This window comes from Equus quagga, chromosome 10 (assembly GCF_021613505.1).
Source record: "Equus quagga isolate Etosha38 chromosome 10, UCLA_HA_Equagga_1.0, whole genome shotgun sequence".
NCBI lineage: Eukaryota > Metazoa > Chordata > Mammalia > Perissodactyla > Equidae > Equus > Equus quagga.
In genome coordinates, this window is record NC_060276.1 from 83,278,877 (window position 1) to 83,294,859 (window position 15,983).

Sequence of the window (15,983 nt, forward strand, 5' to 3'; positions counted from 1 at the left end):
CGGGCAAAGAACTTACCCCACATCATAAAGCAAGTAAAGCCAAAGCAGATGACATTATCACAGGCTGTTTCCACAATGCTCTACTGTTTATAAAATGGTGTTATAAAAATATATGTGGTCTTAACTATAGGTGTGGGCTCCTATGGCAAAGCAGATAGAAGAGCAACACATGGGTTCAGTTTACACATTTATTATAGAAATCCCCTTCCAGTGTGGGTAGTGTCTTGGGCCCAGATCCATTGGTACAAAAAAAAGTTTAACACCAGGTAAAGGGGGCAGGGGAACCCCCAGCTCCAGAAAGTCACAGACAGGTATCATAGAAAACACAGGTTGTGTGGATTTGTTTAAAAAGTGGTGGATGGAAAGAAAGCCAAGGAAGACGTGACGTAGCCCATGGCCAGACGTCACCTGAGGATTTTACTGGCATCTACCAGACGCCAGGTTCCACCACCGCAGCATCCCAGGACACAACACATCCGATGGCTCTGCCCTTTGGCCCTCCTGCGGGGCCTCCTGATCGGGGATAGACAGGGCGGAGGCTGCCGCCAAAGGCTGGGCTATCTCACCCTGTGGGCAGAGGCAGCGGGCACAGACAGGCAGACAGGGACTGGGGCTCCTTCAGGCACCCCTGAGGGTGGGAAAATGAACCCAAGCCCCCCACCCAGACTTCAGTCCTTCCAAATGTGGGCAGAGAGCCCACCTCCCCAAGAACTGCCCTGGCGAGGGGTGGCAGGGAGTTCTGTTCACACCGGAGTATCCTGGCTGCCCCAAACAGGGCCCTGAGACCCTATGTGGTCCATTTTGTGGAGGGGGTTCCTAAATGGAACAGGCTGGGCACGGGGACGGGAATGAACCCAACCAGGACGAGATCACAGTTTCCCTTTCATAAAACGTCTAGTGTTGGGGGAAGACAGTGAATACCTAAGTCACAACTGTAAACAGAAATGGAGGAAGGGGCTTGGAGTCCCCATTACACCATCCCCCCCTCTTTTAAGCTAGCTGAGGGCCCTCAGTCCCCAGCACAGTGTGAGAGAAGCAGGGTGTCAGACACCTTCATGGACCCACAGGGAGCTAGGGGCCTTGGAAGATCTGATTGGCGCCCCGACCCAGGACTGAGAACAACCCCACCCCAGGGCTCAGCGAGGTCAGCTGTGTGCTCCCCAGACTGGAGTCATGCCCAGACCAACGAGGGGCATATCAGAAGGGGTCAGACCAGTGTCCCTGGGGTCTGGGGGTCAGAACTGGAGGACTGCTCCCCCTCTAGCGTCAGGTCACTTAAACGAGCGCTCAGCTCCGGGGGGTACAGGAAGTCCGCGTAGTATCTTTAGAAGGGGTAGCAGGAGTCCGGAGGACAGGGCGGGAAGACAGAGAAGAGAGGAAAAGACAGACAAGACACAGAAAGAGAGGAAAAGAGGCTCGTTAAAGAGGCGGAGGCAGGCACAGGACAGCACCTTTAGGCTCGCAAGGGTGGGGCATGGTGAAAAGAGGAAGAGAAAGGCAAGGCACACGGGATGTCCCTTCCTGCCAGCACCCTGGTTTCAAGGCTCATTTTCAGCTGACATGCACTGGCTGTTAAAATATTAAAATTCTTCTATAGCTTTGTAAAAAACTACTGCTACCAGGGCCCAAGATACCCCTCCACCGAGACCCCGTGGACTAAGGCAGCTCAGGCAGGGCCCAGAGACCCTGGGCCAAGGCTGCAGCTAGTTCTCTTGTGGTCCAAGTCATTAGCTATCACGACCAGCTGCTCTCTGGCCTGGATGCCTTTGCCATATGCCTCAAGAGACCCCTACCCATCAGTAAAAGCACCCCCCATACCTGCCGGAGACAGGGGGCGCCGTGAAACTCCTTGAGTGTGGGAGCGGCGCCTGGCTGGGGGCCCCATACAGCGCCTGGCCCACCTCATAGCAGCGGGCATGGAGGAAGGGTGGGTGTTGCGGGCCCATGTGGGGGAGCACAGGCCGGCGCTGGGGCCCCGAGGCCAGTCCCGAGTTCCGGATGTACCAGTCCCGCAGCCCCTCCAGGGCAAGGTTCTTGTGGCCGCTGCGCTCACCAGCTGGGGGGATACGGGTGGGCGGCGGCATCCACAGCAGAGGGTTTGGATGCACCTCTGGACCCTCAGTGGCCTCCAGGGGCAGGCCACAGGGCTTGGTGCGGGTGGCACGGGTGTGGGGGTCCTTGCTGCGGAGGAGGGGGCTGCTGCCGTCAGCTGCATACACAGGTGGTGGGCCTGGGAGCATGGCGAGGAGCCCATCCCGGCGGGAGAGGGGTCCTGGGACCTCAGCTGCGGGCAGCAGCTCCCCCCAGCCTGCCCCGCCGCCACCACGGGGCAGGCCCCGGTCCAGGGAGTAGTCCAAGAGGAAGTCTCCGCACACAGGTGGGAGCCGGGGGGCCCCGCGGGAGGCAGGGGCTGCTGAGCTAGGCCGGGCAGCCCGGGGAGGGTCTGGGGGGCCTGTTGTGCGGGAGGAGAAGGCAGGGGTTGGTTGGGGGCGCTCATACAGCACCTCACTGCTCTTACAGACCGGGGGGCCAGTGGCAGGGGGAACCAGAGGTGCAGGTGGGGAGCTGGCTCCCCCACCACCTGCCCGGTCCACTAGCAGGGCCTCGGAGCTGTTGCTGCGGCGGGTGCGAGCTGCAAAGAGGGAGGCGCGGTCGGAGGCAGGGTCCGCCCGTGGGAAGCCCATCTGGGAGTCCTGGCTGCCGGACCACTGGCGAGAATGGAGGCCTTCGGGTCTAGGGGCGCAGAGGCGGGGGTAATGGGAGGAGGGTCAGAAATATCAGGCAGACGGGCTGAGTGCCCTCCCTACCCCACCTCTTTCCAAGCCTTCGCTTCCACATCTCCAAAAGGGGCCCAGGATTAGCAACTGTGTGTATAAAGGTGTCAGGTGGTGGCATGTAAAGGACAGCAGAGGTTCTGTCCCTGCCTGGGGGGCCCAGGGCTTGAAAAGGAATGGGAGGGCCTGGGGCTGTCAGCTCCGAGGGAGAGGTGAGTGTGTGCGGGGCTGAAGCGGAAACGCCAGCAGAGGAGGGGCCCAGCAGAGGGCTCTTCCTAACACCCGGACCCCTCACCCCTGCTAAGGCACTTCTCACAGCTCCCCACCTCCTCCACCATGAGGCCCTAACCCTCAGGCCTGGAATTCAAGACCCTTCCTGAAGTCTCCGAGGCCCCGTGCGTATGAACCACCCAAAACTATCATTCCAACAGCCCCATTCACAGGACACAGTGCCGCAAGGATGGGGACTTTGTGTTGTTCACAGTCCAGGAAAAGGGGGCACCCAGGGAGTGTTTGTTTAAGCAGCAGTAAGGTACAGTGACTAAAAGCACCAACTCTGGAGTCGCACTTGCCTGGGTTCAAATACCAGGTCTTCAGTTTACTAACAAGTCACTTGACCTCTCTGGGCCTCAGTTTCCTCATCTATAAAATGGGACTAACTGTAGCACCTACCTCACAGGGATCTTGTGACAATTAAATGGGTTGACACCAGGCAAAGCCCTGATTCCTAGCAGGCAGCAGGCACTCAGTGCATGTCAACCAGAACTTATTATGCCTACAGTGTCTCTCAGAGGCACGTATTATGATGCCCATTTCACAAATGAGGAGACAAAGATTCAGAGAAGGGAAATGACTTGTCTAAAATGCACAGAAAAGCCCACACTCAAATTCTGATGCTTCTGCCCCAAATTCCCACCCCCTTCTTCTCCACCAAGACAAATCCTATTCACCTTTCAAAACCCAGCCTCTCACGTCCCACACCCTTTGAGAATGCTCTCCCCAACACCCCCAGTTAGAACTGACGGTTCCCTCCTCTGGTCCTCAAAGCCACCCTCAGAGTCCCCTTACTTGCAAAGCTGGGGGCCAGCGCCCCGGGTGAGGACAGGGGTGGCAGGCACACTTCGCCCCTCAAAACTGGAGGCACTCCTGGGCAGCGAGCGTGTGGGGCTAGACAGAGACGAGCAGGCCCAGGTGGGGGTCCAGGTTAGAGACCGTACCCACTAGGAGGCCCTCCTGCCAGCCCAGGCTCAAGATCCCGCTCCTGGCTCCTGGAGAAGGGGCTCACCCTCACCTGGTGGGGCTAGCCACAGAGTTCCGCCGGCTCTTCAGATCCCCATAAAGATCTGATGGGGGTGGTTTCCACGGGGTTCGTCGCTCAGGGCTGCCCCCAGACACCGCCCGCAGCTGGTCCCAGGCTTTGGGTGGCGAGGGACGCTCGGCCAAAGGGAAGCAGCCACGGGGCTCCTCTGGGTGGAAGGGAGAAAGTGGGGGAGAATTCAATGAGAGGGTCGCAACAGGTTGTAGGCAAAGCAAAGGGCAGGGGCTAGGGAGGCAGGGAGGGGCAGAGGGCTGGGCAGGGCTGAGCCAGCTGAGGAAGAGCTAAGAGATGAGGCAGGAACTGAGGCAAGAACTGGGGCAGGCGGGGTGGGGTGAGTCGAAGAAGATGAGGAAGCCACAGGAGGATGGGGCGTGGCTGAGGAGGAGCTAAAGAGGGAGAGGAGGGGCTGAGCCCCAAAGGATGGGTGGGTTTGGGGGATAGGGGTCCTCACCATTATCATGGCTGGCCCCAGACTCTGAGAGGGAGCTGCTCTCCGAGTGCAGAACTACATCCTCTAGGGGCAAGAAGGGGGAGACCGGGGCCTATCAATGCACGGCCTGGGTGCTGTCCCCTTACACCACTGGACAGCCTCCTCCTCACCCTGCTCCCTTCCCCAGAGCCCACCTTTACCTGGATTCAAGACCACCAGAGGCTTGGCTCCTCACTTTCCCGGAGCCTCGTGGTCAGTTCCCAGTGGCCTCACCCTTGCCCAGCCAATTTATCACAACTTCCCTTAGTGGTCGGTCCTTTAAGTTCTGTCTGCCTCCCACTTTTCACTGCCTGTTCGCCCACCCCACCCCTCCCACGTCCCCTAGCCAGTGCCCACTCTCCCACTTTCACTGGTGAGGTGATGGGGCCTGGCTCACCTTGGCTGAGCTGAGCGAGGCGCGTGCCCAGGCACACTCCCTGGGTGGTGATAACTGGCCCCGTGGACAGTGGCGGGAGCACTGGGAGGCCAAGGCGGGCCCGGACGTCCCCGAGCTGCTCCTCCAGCTCATGCAGCCTCCGCAGCGCGTCTGCCTGCACCTGGCGCCGGCGTCGGCGCTGCTCGGCACTCAGCTCAGGGGCCAAGGCCAGGCGGCGGGCAGCGGCCGCAATCTGCTGCTGCACTGACACCTCACGCTCCAGGGCCTCAAGAGCCAGCTCCTACAGGGCCCACCCAACAGGGGCGGACAGGACCAAATGTTGGAAGTGGCACAGGGACCAGGCCACCGGTGGCAGAGCTACACTGGAGACGGGGCCTGCTCTTCCTGGGGACAGCCTATTCCGGGGTGGACCTTATTCCTTCTGGGAGCAGGGTCTGTCTTGATTAGGAGCTGGGCCTATTCATCCTCCAGAGGGTGAGAGGCTTATCCTGATGGTTAGGGACCAGCATCCTCCCTCAGACCCAGAACCCACCTCCCTCCAGCCCGGTCCCTTCTCACCTTAGCCTCTCCTTCCCCTGGACGCAACCCCCACTCTGCCCACGGCTTCCTCCAGGCTCCTCCTCCTCTGGACCCATCTCGCCCCCATCTTGCTCTCCATGCCCATCTGCTCACCTCAGTAGGGCACAAGGAGTGGTGTGCTGGGTTGGGGTGCAGTGGAGGGTAGGCTCGGGCTGCAGGGGGCCGCCGGCGGACCAACTGAGGCCGTTCACCTGGCTCCAGTGGGCACTCAGGGGGCAGTTGGCCAGTCAGCTCCTGGGCGGTGGGAGGCAGGGATCAGAGACCACCAAGCGTTAGTTGGAGGGATGGGGCAAAGCAGTAATGACCCAGAAGCTAGAGAAGCCCTCTGAGGAGCCCAGTGCTGCTGAGCGCCCATGCCTATTAGTTCTCTTTCTCCTCCCAATTCTCCACTGGGCAGATGCGCAGCCCCCCGATGGCCCAAATCCCCAGGGCGGTGGCCATGGGAGGCAGGGGGGGGCATATAAAGGTGACACAGTCTATGCGCTGCATATTCTATAACACTCCCTTCAGGGCCTGGGGCTGCAGGCTCTGAACCACATTATTATTTCTGGCAAACTGTGGACATTTACACCAAGAGGGGAAAATCAAAACCATAAATCACCTCATGTCAGTTCAGGTCTGGTTTTACTGCCGAATTTTGGAACTAACTATTGTTTTTTGAGGTTTTTTTGCATTTCCAATTGTTGATAGGGGATTGTGGACCTGCCCTGCCATATTTTATTGATTCCAAGACATCTAGTTGAGCTGTGAGGAGCTGGAGGGTGACAGGGAGTCCACAGCTCAGCACCCCCCGCCAGGCTGCCTGCCTAGGGGCCCCGGCTCCTCACCCCCTCCCCGAGGCTCTAAGGGCCAGGCCTCACCGCCTCCTGGAGACACACTTTGCGCAGCTCCTGAAGTTTCAGGCTCAGGGCCTCCTGCAGGGCCCGCTGCCGGTCAAGCAGCCCCCGCAGACGCTCTGACTTCACCTGGGGGGCGGCCTCTCCAAACAGGGCAGCTGGACACACAGGGAGTAAAGATCAATGGAGCAGCCAGGACATCCTGGAGCAGCTGTGAAGCCAGGGGCCAACCCTTCCCAAACGGACATGCGGTGACTCAGAGCAGAGGAGGAGGCAGCGGGAGGGGAAAGCAGCCACCGACCTGAGGCATTGAAGGTGGGAGAGCTGATCAGCTGACCTTTGACTTCCATCCTGGTGCTGTCAAGAGGCCGGGGCTGATGGCTGGACAAGGCCTGGTAGCGATGCACGGGAGCCATTAAGGAAGCACATCCCTCAACCGCCCCCCTTACCCAGCTTCCCACACCCCGGCTGGGAATACGGGGTACCCTGACCCCACCCGCCTGCTTGGCCTGTCCTCTCAGAATCGGTGCCAATGTCTGGACCCACTTGGCCCTGGTACCTTGGTTCCCTTCCCATTGAGTGGGAGTACAGCAAGTGGGAAGCCGGGCGGACTTACAACGCCTCCTCAGAGGCCCATGGGTCACCGTCAGGAGTCTTGCCTGGGGAGGGAGAAGTAATGGTACAGATTCATCCAAGTATAACAACAGTGGGCATTTATTAAGCACCTGGCTGCCTGGAACAGTCACCTTCTATGCCATATTGAATCCTCACGACCACCCTGTGACAGGTCTGTGATGATTATTACCCCCATTTTAGAGATGAGGAGAACAAGGCTCAGAGAGGGGAGGGAGCCTGCACACCACTAAGGATGCAGCCCGGGCCGCCCCTTTGGTCCAACACTCTCCCTCACTAGAGCTGCTCCAACTCCCACAATTCCTCAGGAGCGCCCAGGCCTCAGGGCCTTTGCCCAGGCTGTGGCTGCTGACTGGAGTGCTCTTTTCCCCTCTCACCACTCCAGTCCCTGGTTCTCACTCTGGGGCTTAAATGTCACTTCCAGAGGGGGCTCCAGCATTACATCCCCTCATAACTGCTGTCCAACAAGAGACTGTGCCTTCTTCATACATTCACAAGGACAGGAAATGCATCTGTCCCGTTTTCATCAGTATTTCTGGCACTTCTAACACTTCTGTGCACATAGCACGTGCTCAATGAACGTCTGCTAGGTGCATGAAAGAATGACAAGGGAGGGCCGGCGCGGTGGCACAGCGGTTAAGTTTGCACGTTACGCTTCGGTGGCCTGGGTTTCGCTGGTTCGGATCCCAGGTGCAGACATGGCACCACTTGGCAAGCCATGCTGTGGTAGGCGTCCCACATATAAAGCAGAGGAAGATGGGCAAGGATGTTAGCTCAGGGCTAGTCTTCCTCAGCAAAAAGAAAGAGGAGGATTGGCCACAGATATTAGCTCAGGGCTAATCTTCCCCCCCCAAAAAAAAGAATGACAAGGGAGCTGAGCCAGGGATCAAGCCCAGATCCGTGGGTCTGTTATCCCAACTCCAGCCTGTGGTCCTGTGCGGCAGGGAGACTGTTCCCTTGGCCCCGGACCCTTCTGGCCCCTCAGGACCCAAGCCTCAGCACCCCAGGGAAGTCACCCTGCCGGGACTGTGAGTGGCAAAGTCCGCAGCTACAGATAACAAGCTGCCTGCCTTCTGCATCCTTCTCTGCCCCCAGACGCCCTGGCTGACCATGGAGCCTGCCTTGGCTGGCCGCCAGCCCTGCCCTCGTCCCCTCCTCTGGAGTTTGCTCCTGCCCTCCTACATCCTGCTCGGTCCCCAGCTGGGCCACCAGGTGACATCACCTCCCGCCACCTGGCCTGACTTCAGTAGCAGGCAACAAGGAAGGCCTCATGAGGCTACAGAGGTCCCAGTCTCACCTACCTTGAAATCCCCAGTTTGTCATGTCACGGTGGCTAGGTGTGGGGAAGACCCAGGCAACCGAGGATGCACGGGTTCAAGCCCCGTCCCCATCTATACATTGGGGATGTGGCCAAGCAGCCAATATGCTGCTACCAGTTTCTCGGCAGTCCTCCTACCCGTCCCACAGGGCCTGAACCGCCCCCGCAAAGCAGTGGCTCCCCGTCCTCAACATCAGGGCTGGAGACCAGTCCAAGCCCTTGCACACGCCCAGGCAGCAGTGTGGGCTTTGCAGAGGCACTCACACGCCCACCCTCCAAAGTCTGACAGTGCCCAGTGTGGCAGGGTTTACTCGAGGACCCAGCTCAGCCTCCTCTGCCCCTCGGCTCCTGGGGCCCCTTCTTCCCCAGTCCCCATTTTGGTTTGAGGAACTCTCCCAGGGCTCCCCTAAACCTTCCTCTGCCCCCACAGGAACCTCAACTCTGCCCTAGGGGGCCCGTTCACCAGGAGTGGTCCCATATCCAGCACTGGGCTGCCTTGAGCCTTCCTTCTCTGGGAGCTCACGGCATCCTGGAAGTCAACACGGGGTCCAAACAGGAACCCCGACTCCACCCTGGCAGTCTGACCTCGGGGACATAGCTAGGGCCTGAGTCATGGGGTCACTGGGCAGGCTAGACACAGGGTCAACGCCCCACACCCCCACACTCGGCTCCCAAATCTGCCTCCGCTCAGCTGCCCTCTGCACATTTGCCCTGGGGCCTGGGGCTGCCCCATCCCCACCTGGAGATGGTGAGAAGGGGGACCCCAGCAGCCCCCTGCCCAACACACCCCCACACGAGCCCCTGGGGCTCCCCACTGGTGACCCTGTGCCCTGTCCTGTCCCAGGATGGGCTGCAGCAGGAGAGCTGTGGAGGGCACCCCCCACACCCAGAGGCGGGCCCAGCAGGTTTTTCAGGTCTGCCCTTCTGACACCACAGCCGAGAAAGAAATTCCTGGCTGTAATGACTGTTTACAACCAAGACGCTTCACCTGGGTGGCACCCCAACACCCTCAGTGGGACCCCCATTTCCACATCCTGCCATGGTTTGAGCAAATGCAAACTCCCCCTGTCTGGGATGCTTCCCTACGCTGCCCTAGAGGCCCCCTGCCCCCACTCTAGGTGAACAGGTCGGAGGCTGGCAGGCAGGTACTGGCAAGTAGTTTCTCCATAGCCCAGTCTGGGCTCTCCTGGGGACTGGGCTGAGGGAGGGCAGAGGCTATTCATGCAGGGGAGGACGGAGGAGAGGAAGGGCGGGGAACAGAGAAGGGGGATTCTGGCTTCTCTTTTCCCCCATCCCTTCTCCTCGTCCATTTCCGGCAAGAAATCAGCTTCATGCCAGGAAAGGAAATGGGATGTTTTGGGCTTCACCCCTCTCCTCGGGGCCCCCTTCCTTGCTGTCCCTCTTCATAGACCTGGCTCTCTCCTGCAGGGAACTTCAGTATACCCTAGCCCCTCCTCCCACACCCCCCGCCCCTGGACCCACTGCTCCCAGGTGCTCACCAATGCCAGAGACGTGCTGTGGGGTGGCCTTGGGTACCTCAAAAAAACAGTTGTCTTGACCAGGCCCTGCTCCGGCTGGTAGTGGCAGTGAGCGGGGAGTGCAGTGGCGGATGCCTAGGCCGCCTCCCACTAGGCAATGGCCCAGCCTACCTGGCCAGGGACTGGGCAGGCCCATACCTTTTAACCCTTGCCTGCCTGCCTGCCACCAGGGCTCGGGCTACCCTCAGGGGCAGTCTGGAAGCCAGGTCCCCTCAGGGTGTCCAACATGGCCAAGACCTGGACCTCCCCCCTCACTGCCTAGCAGAGGACTGAGGAAGAAGGGCTAAGGGTCGTGGCAGCGGCAGCTGACTCTGGTGCCGCTCAAGTTCCCAGATCAGACTTGGCCCAGCCAAGGGTACTACCTAGGAGCTGGGGGACAGAGAGCCGGGGAGCTGCTAGGCACACAGGAGGTCTTGGGTGTAAATTGGGTGTGTGTCTCTTGGCAGCACACATCACATTCCTGAGGCCCCTACCCTTCCCTCCCGGGGCAAGGCAGGGCTGGGAGAAGGTCTTAGGTCTTAGAGCAAGTCCCACCCTCACTGGGATGATTATTGCCCAAGTTGGGAGAGAGGGGGTCAACTTTTCTAAGGAGAGACCAGGTCTCAAGACTCTACCACCTTCTGCAGCTCCAGAAGAAATCATCCTAGCAAACCAACAACACACACATGTGGTTCAAGCCCTCCAGATCCCTACAAACCTGGGAGGAAGGCACCAACCCAGCTCCTCAGAGCCAGCCTGTAGATGTGGAAGCTGCGGCTCGGGGAGGTGAAGAGGCCTGATTCTGATCACAGAGGCATAAGAGCAGGTAGAAGCAGAAGTCGGGGGGCTGGCTCCTGCGGTGGAGGCCGACAGAGGCTCCTCCCGCAAGGGAGGAGGAGTGGGAAAGGGGGCTCACGCTTCTTCACGACCAGGCTGGGTCTCCCCCATCCACCCCCCTGCCCCGAGGCATTTCTGGACAGATGCCAAGGAAACTGAGGGCTCTGAGTCCCCCTGAGGTACTGTCTTCCCCACACCGCCACCCGAGCTCTGGGCCTGTCCCGGCATACACCACACAGCCTGTACTCCATTTGGGACCATCTACTTTGTGACCTCAGGGCCCAAGCCCAAGCCAGGCCCCTGCGGCAGCCCACGCCATGATGTGAAAGCAGAGTGAGGAAAGCTCCCTCTCTGCTTGGCAGGCGGGCCAAGTCCGGAGAGGAGCTCACTGGATCAGCAACGCCCCACATACACGCTATTGTGGCCTCCCGCCACCCTGCCCACCTTTCTTCCTGGGTGTGAGATTTCTGGCATGGGACACAAAGGCCCCTTTCATCACCCCCCTTCTCCCCCCGCTTCACTGCCTGGGGCTGGTGGAGGCGGTAGCCATAAGGTGGGCAGCTGGGTGTTGGTGGGGAGTGTCCTCTCAGCCATGGCCTCTCCTGCCTCCTGTGGGACACCAAGGATGTTGGGAAGAGGGATGTTTATAAAATCAGAGCCGAGAGGGACAAGGGCATCAGGCTGGCAATGAAGATTAAGTCTCAAGTTTTCTTCATCTGTAAAACGGGTACACGGTGGTTTCAGAGTGGTTTCAGAGCCGACAGAGGCGAAAGGAACTTTGGAAGGCATTTCAAAGTGCATGGTAACTCGCACCACGTCATTAATGACTGTTAATGACGACAATAATAAACTCACGCAGGTGGAGGGCGCGGGAGTGAGGAGAGGAGAGTAAGGGCCCCTCGGGCCAGGCAGACAGATGGGGCAGAGGCACCCACACACACCACTGCCCTGGCCCACGACTTTTAACAGCCTAGAAGACAGCCAACCTCTAAGCCCCACCCCAGCCAGGACCTGAGCCTCACCCGGCCTCATGTAGGGGTAGCAAGTGGTGGGTCAGGGATTCAACCTAGCTCTGCCACCTACTGGCTGTGTGACTGCTTGGACAAATCACTTAACCTCTGTGCCTGAATGTCCGCATCTGTAAAATGGGGGTGACGATAAGAATATGTACCTCACAGAGCTGCTGTGAGCATGAGTTAATACATTTAAAGCTTGCTTAGGACCATGCCTGGCCTGCAGTAAATGCTCAGTATGTACTGGCTTTCATAATTACAAATATTTCTCCATATGTATATGTATATTTTTGAGAGACAGCTGGTATCCCTCAGCCTCCAAACCCTCCCTACTTGCTACCCAGACATGGAACCCTCCCTACTCGTCAAACCAAACATATTTGAAACAAGGCTGTTTTCCCTCATTATCCAACCTCTCCCTACTCAACATCAAAAACATGGGAACCTGGGGCTGGCCTGGCGGCATGGTGGTTACGTTCACAGGCTCTGCTTCAGTGGCCTGGGGTTCACAGGTCCGGATCCCGGGCGCCGACCTACACACTGCTCATCAAGCCATACTGCTGTGGTGTCCCACACACAAAACAGAGGAAGACTGGCATAGACGTTGGCTCAGCGACAATCTTCCTCACCAAAAATAAAATGCAGGAACCAAATATATTCAGGTAAATTGTCCAAACTCTCACTATCCAAATACAGAAACTGAATGGATTTGGATACATTTTTGAGGAAGAACTGTATCCCTCACTCTCTGAGCTTTCCTTACTCACCAGGCAAAATGCAGAAACCAAATCTGTTTACACAACACAGTACCCTTACTATCTCAACTCTTGCCACTGGAGCTCAGGAGAATGAGTAGATTTGAATATATATATATATATATATATATATATATATGTATATATATTTTTTTTAAGAAAGATTAACCCTGAGCTAACATCTGCTGTCAATCCTCCTTTTTTTTTTTTTTTTTTTTGCTGAGGAAGACTGGCCCTGAGCTAACATCTGTGCCCATCCTCCTCTACTTTACATGTGGGACACCTGTGACAGGATGGCTTGATAAGCAGTACATAGATCTGCACCTGGGATCCAAACCAGCGAACCCTGGGCCACCAAAGCAGAACATGCGAACTTAACCACTGCACCACCAGGCCGGCCCTAAATACATTTTTGAGTTACAGCCATTATCCCTCATTATCTGAACTCTCCCTACTCACTGTGTAAAATGCAAAATCAAAATACCTTCAGATAACTTGGTATCTTTCACCGTCTGAACTATCTGAACTCTCCTACTCAGAACTTGGGTACCAAATACATTGTGACAGTGAGGGATGCTTGTGTTGTTATTAATAGATTTGGATAAATGTTTTAGATAAATGAGACAGGTCTGGGATCTCATTATTCAAACTCTCACTACTCTCTATGAGAAATGCAGGAACAAAACATAATTGAATAATGTGTTTCCTCCTCGCTAGTCAAATTCTCCCTGTCCACCTCAGAATCAAGGAGATTCAGACAGTGAGACAATCTCGTATTATCCTTGTTGTTGTTATTGTCACTACTGGATGGGCGTGATTCTTACATGCAGTGACACTCCCCCTCCCCCCGACCCCAGATCTGTCCCACAGAGGCGGGATGGACTTAACACCAAGATTTGTATTGCTTCCTGCTGAGAGAAGGGGGATAAACCTCGCCCCCATCCCACCCCACCAAGCCCTGAAGTCTCCAGCCTAGAATGGGGTTTTTCCAGGCCAGGAAAGCAGGGAGCACGCACCCAGGATCAAGAGCAGGAGATGGGGGTAACGTGACCTAGAAGATTCACACGTAGCCGAGTCCCCCACCCCCACATATTTGCTCACCACCCCCGCACCCGGGACATGGGGTAGCCCCCAACCTAGCGAGGCGGAAACATGACCCAGACCTCACAGACTCCCAGGGAGTCACTGAATAATTTAGGGTGTTCTTTCACACCCGGGGAGGGCGGGGGGCACAAGAACAGCTCCATGCCCTCCTGGGGCAGGGAGAGACATGCAGGCTCTGTGTGAGATCACCGAGGGGGGGGCGGGGCAGGGGGAACACACAAAAAACCCTCAGCTACACAGGGCCCATAAAGCTACTCGCTCTTGCTCATGCTAAGAGCAGCATTTAGAATGAACTTCAGAGATAATGAGAACAGCGGAACCGCCAAATTCAGGGGCAGGGTACAACGGGACCCCTGTCCTTCTGGGCTCAGAGGAGATGGAAAGTGGGCGTTAGGAAGGAGGGAACTCTGAACAGAGTGGGGGGATATGGTAAGGAGTAGGACAGGGGCCTGGGGTTGGGACGGAACGAAGGGACAGGACAGGAAGGAGTGTAGGGGACAAGACAGTGTCAGACTTGTCGTAGGATGGAGGTCAGGAGGCAGGACAGAGAAGGAGCCAGGACACTGGCCAGGGGATGGGATGGAGTGAGGTTCGGGACAAGAGTCAGAGAAAAAGTAGGGGACAGCAGAGGACAAAAGAGCAGGGCAGGGGTCAGGGTCAGTATAGAACAGTAGTCAGAACATGTGACCCAGAACAGGTCAAGACAGGGGTCAAGGGAGGGGATAGGGAAAAGAGCAGGTTCAGGATGGAGGTAAGGCACAGGAAAAGATAGGGACAGAATGAGGATAGAAATGAGGACAGTGATGGGACAAGAGAAGATGGGGAAACAGCACAGAGTTGGGGGCAGGAGATGGGGCACCATCTAAAGGTGGTGAGCCAGGACAGAGATCAGGAGCTGGGAAGGGGGCCGGGGGACAGCACAGGGTGGGATGAAAGTACAGAAGTCAGAGGTCAGGAATTAGAACAGCTCTGGATCAGACTTGGGTTAGGGGGACAAGACATGACTGGGAAGGGGTTCAGGGACTGGACCAGAGTTTAGGGAACAGACAGGTCAAGCATCAGGACAGAAACTGGTGTGATAAGGACAAGGCAAGATGAGCTTCAGAGATGGAACAGGGTCAGGCAAAGATCTGTGATCAGGCTAAGGATCCTGAGACCAGAACTGGATGGGGTTTGGGGTCAGGACTGAGTGTAGGACAAAACAGGGGTTGAGGATCACGCCAGGCCAGAATATGGTTAGGTCAGGGGTCAGACCAGAAGTCCTGGAGCCAAGACTGGCCAGGGCTCGAGGCTAAAACAAGATGTAGTCAGGTCAGCAGGGGTCCCGAGTGAGACCACGGGGTCAGAGGTCGCGGGTGCGCGCGCGGGTTCGGCCCCCGTCGGCGTTTCCGGGCCCTCACCCCGCCCTGTCTCCTCCCTTCTTCCCGTGGCGGGCGTTACTCACCGAGGGTCCCCGCGGCGGTGGAGGCGGGGTCGGTGGAGGCCGGGACGGAGGTGGGCGCGCCGCGCCCTCGCTGCCCCCGCTCGTCCCCGGGCTCGCGCCTACTCCGCCCTGCCCGTGGGCCGCGGTCGGCCGCGCCACTGTTAGCTGTGGGGGCCAGACGGGGGGCGCGGGGAGGGTGGGAGAGGAGAGCCGGCTCGGCCGCGGGCGGTGGACCCCGGCCCCCCACCTTCAACTCGGGTCCGTCCGCTCCCGGCGGCGCCGCCGCCGCCGCCGCCGCGGAGCGCGAGCTTGGGGTGGGGGATGAGGGGGGACAGGGGCGGGGCGCGAGACCACAGCAGCGGCGAAGCCCGAGTGCGCAGGCGCCAGTTCGGGTCTTCGATTTTCCTGCCCTGGGAGCGCCAGGAGCGAACCAGCTGGGAGCGCGTGCGCACACGCTTTCTCGAGGGTGGCGGAGCGCCCCCTACCGAGGCCACGCCCCCTCAGTGATCAGACTGGCACCCCTCAACCTCCAACAGAACCCCAAAAATACCCCGAACTGCCTTCTGTCAGCTGCCGCCACACCTGTAAATTCCCCCAACTACCCTCCATGCCCCAAATGCACCCCAAACAACCATCATCCCCCAAATTGTATCCCCAAATTATTGTCCGTTGATCCCAAGCAGTACCCCTAATCCATCCTCCATGGACACCCAAGCTGTACGAATAAACTAGCCTCCACTACCTCCAAGTAGTTCCCCCAAACCATCTGCAATCAGCCCTGAAACCGTTCACCTCCAAAGAGCACTTCCAAATCACCCTCTGTCTACTCCCAATATGCACCCAAAACACCCTCCACTGACCCCGAACCACTCCCCATGTACCATCTTAACCATACTCTATGGATACCCAAATGGTTCTCCAAGAGCCCTCAACACCGCCCCAAACATTCTCAACCACCTTTGGCGTGGCCCCCACCTACGCCCCAAATCAATTCCAACAGTCACCTGCTC

At 57.9% G+C, this 15,983-nt stretch overlaps 1 protein-coding gene across 7 annotated transcripts; it reads right to left on the reverse strand.

The window, feature by feature from the left end:
- Positions 1-174: 174 nt before the first annotated feature.
- On the reverse strand, positions 175-15,358 carry CCDC120 (coiled-coil domain containing 120). 7 transcript variants are annotated; one of them, XM_046673498.1, is made up of 11 exons: positions 9,824-12,480; positions 6,933-7,032; positions 6,711-6,765; positions 6,398-6,531; positions 5,631-5,771; positions 4,959-5,238; positions 4,544-4,606; positions 4,066-4,240; positions 3,843-3,941; positions 1,819-2,733; positions 175-1,322 (listed from the first exon to the last, which is right to left on the reverse strand). In XM_046673498.1, the coding sequence occupies exons 3-11, from the start codon at positions 6,721-6,723 to the stop codon at positions 1,208-1,210; spliced, it is 1,935 nt and encodes a 644-aa protein (XP_046529454.1). In that variant the 5' UTR covers positions 6,724-6,765; positions 6,933-7,032; positions 9,824-12,480; the 3' UTR covers positions 175-1,207. The 7 variants fall into 7 exon arrangements, with proteins under 7 accessions (XP_046529454.1, XP_046529452.1, XP_046529448.1 ...); XM_046673496.1 differs by lacking the exon at positions 9,824-12,480 and adding an exon at positions 14,995-15,358 and having other exon boundaries at positions 175-2,733; positions 6,675-6,765; positions 6,990-7,032; XM_046673492.1 differs by lacking the exon at positions 9,824-12,480 and adding an exon at positions 14,995-15,358 and having other exon boundaries at positions 175-2,733; positions 6,675-6,765.
- Between the last annotated feature and the right edge of the window lie 625 nt (positions 15,359-15,983).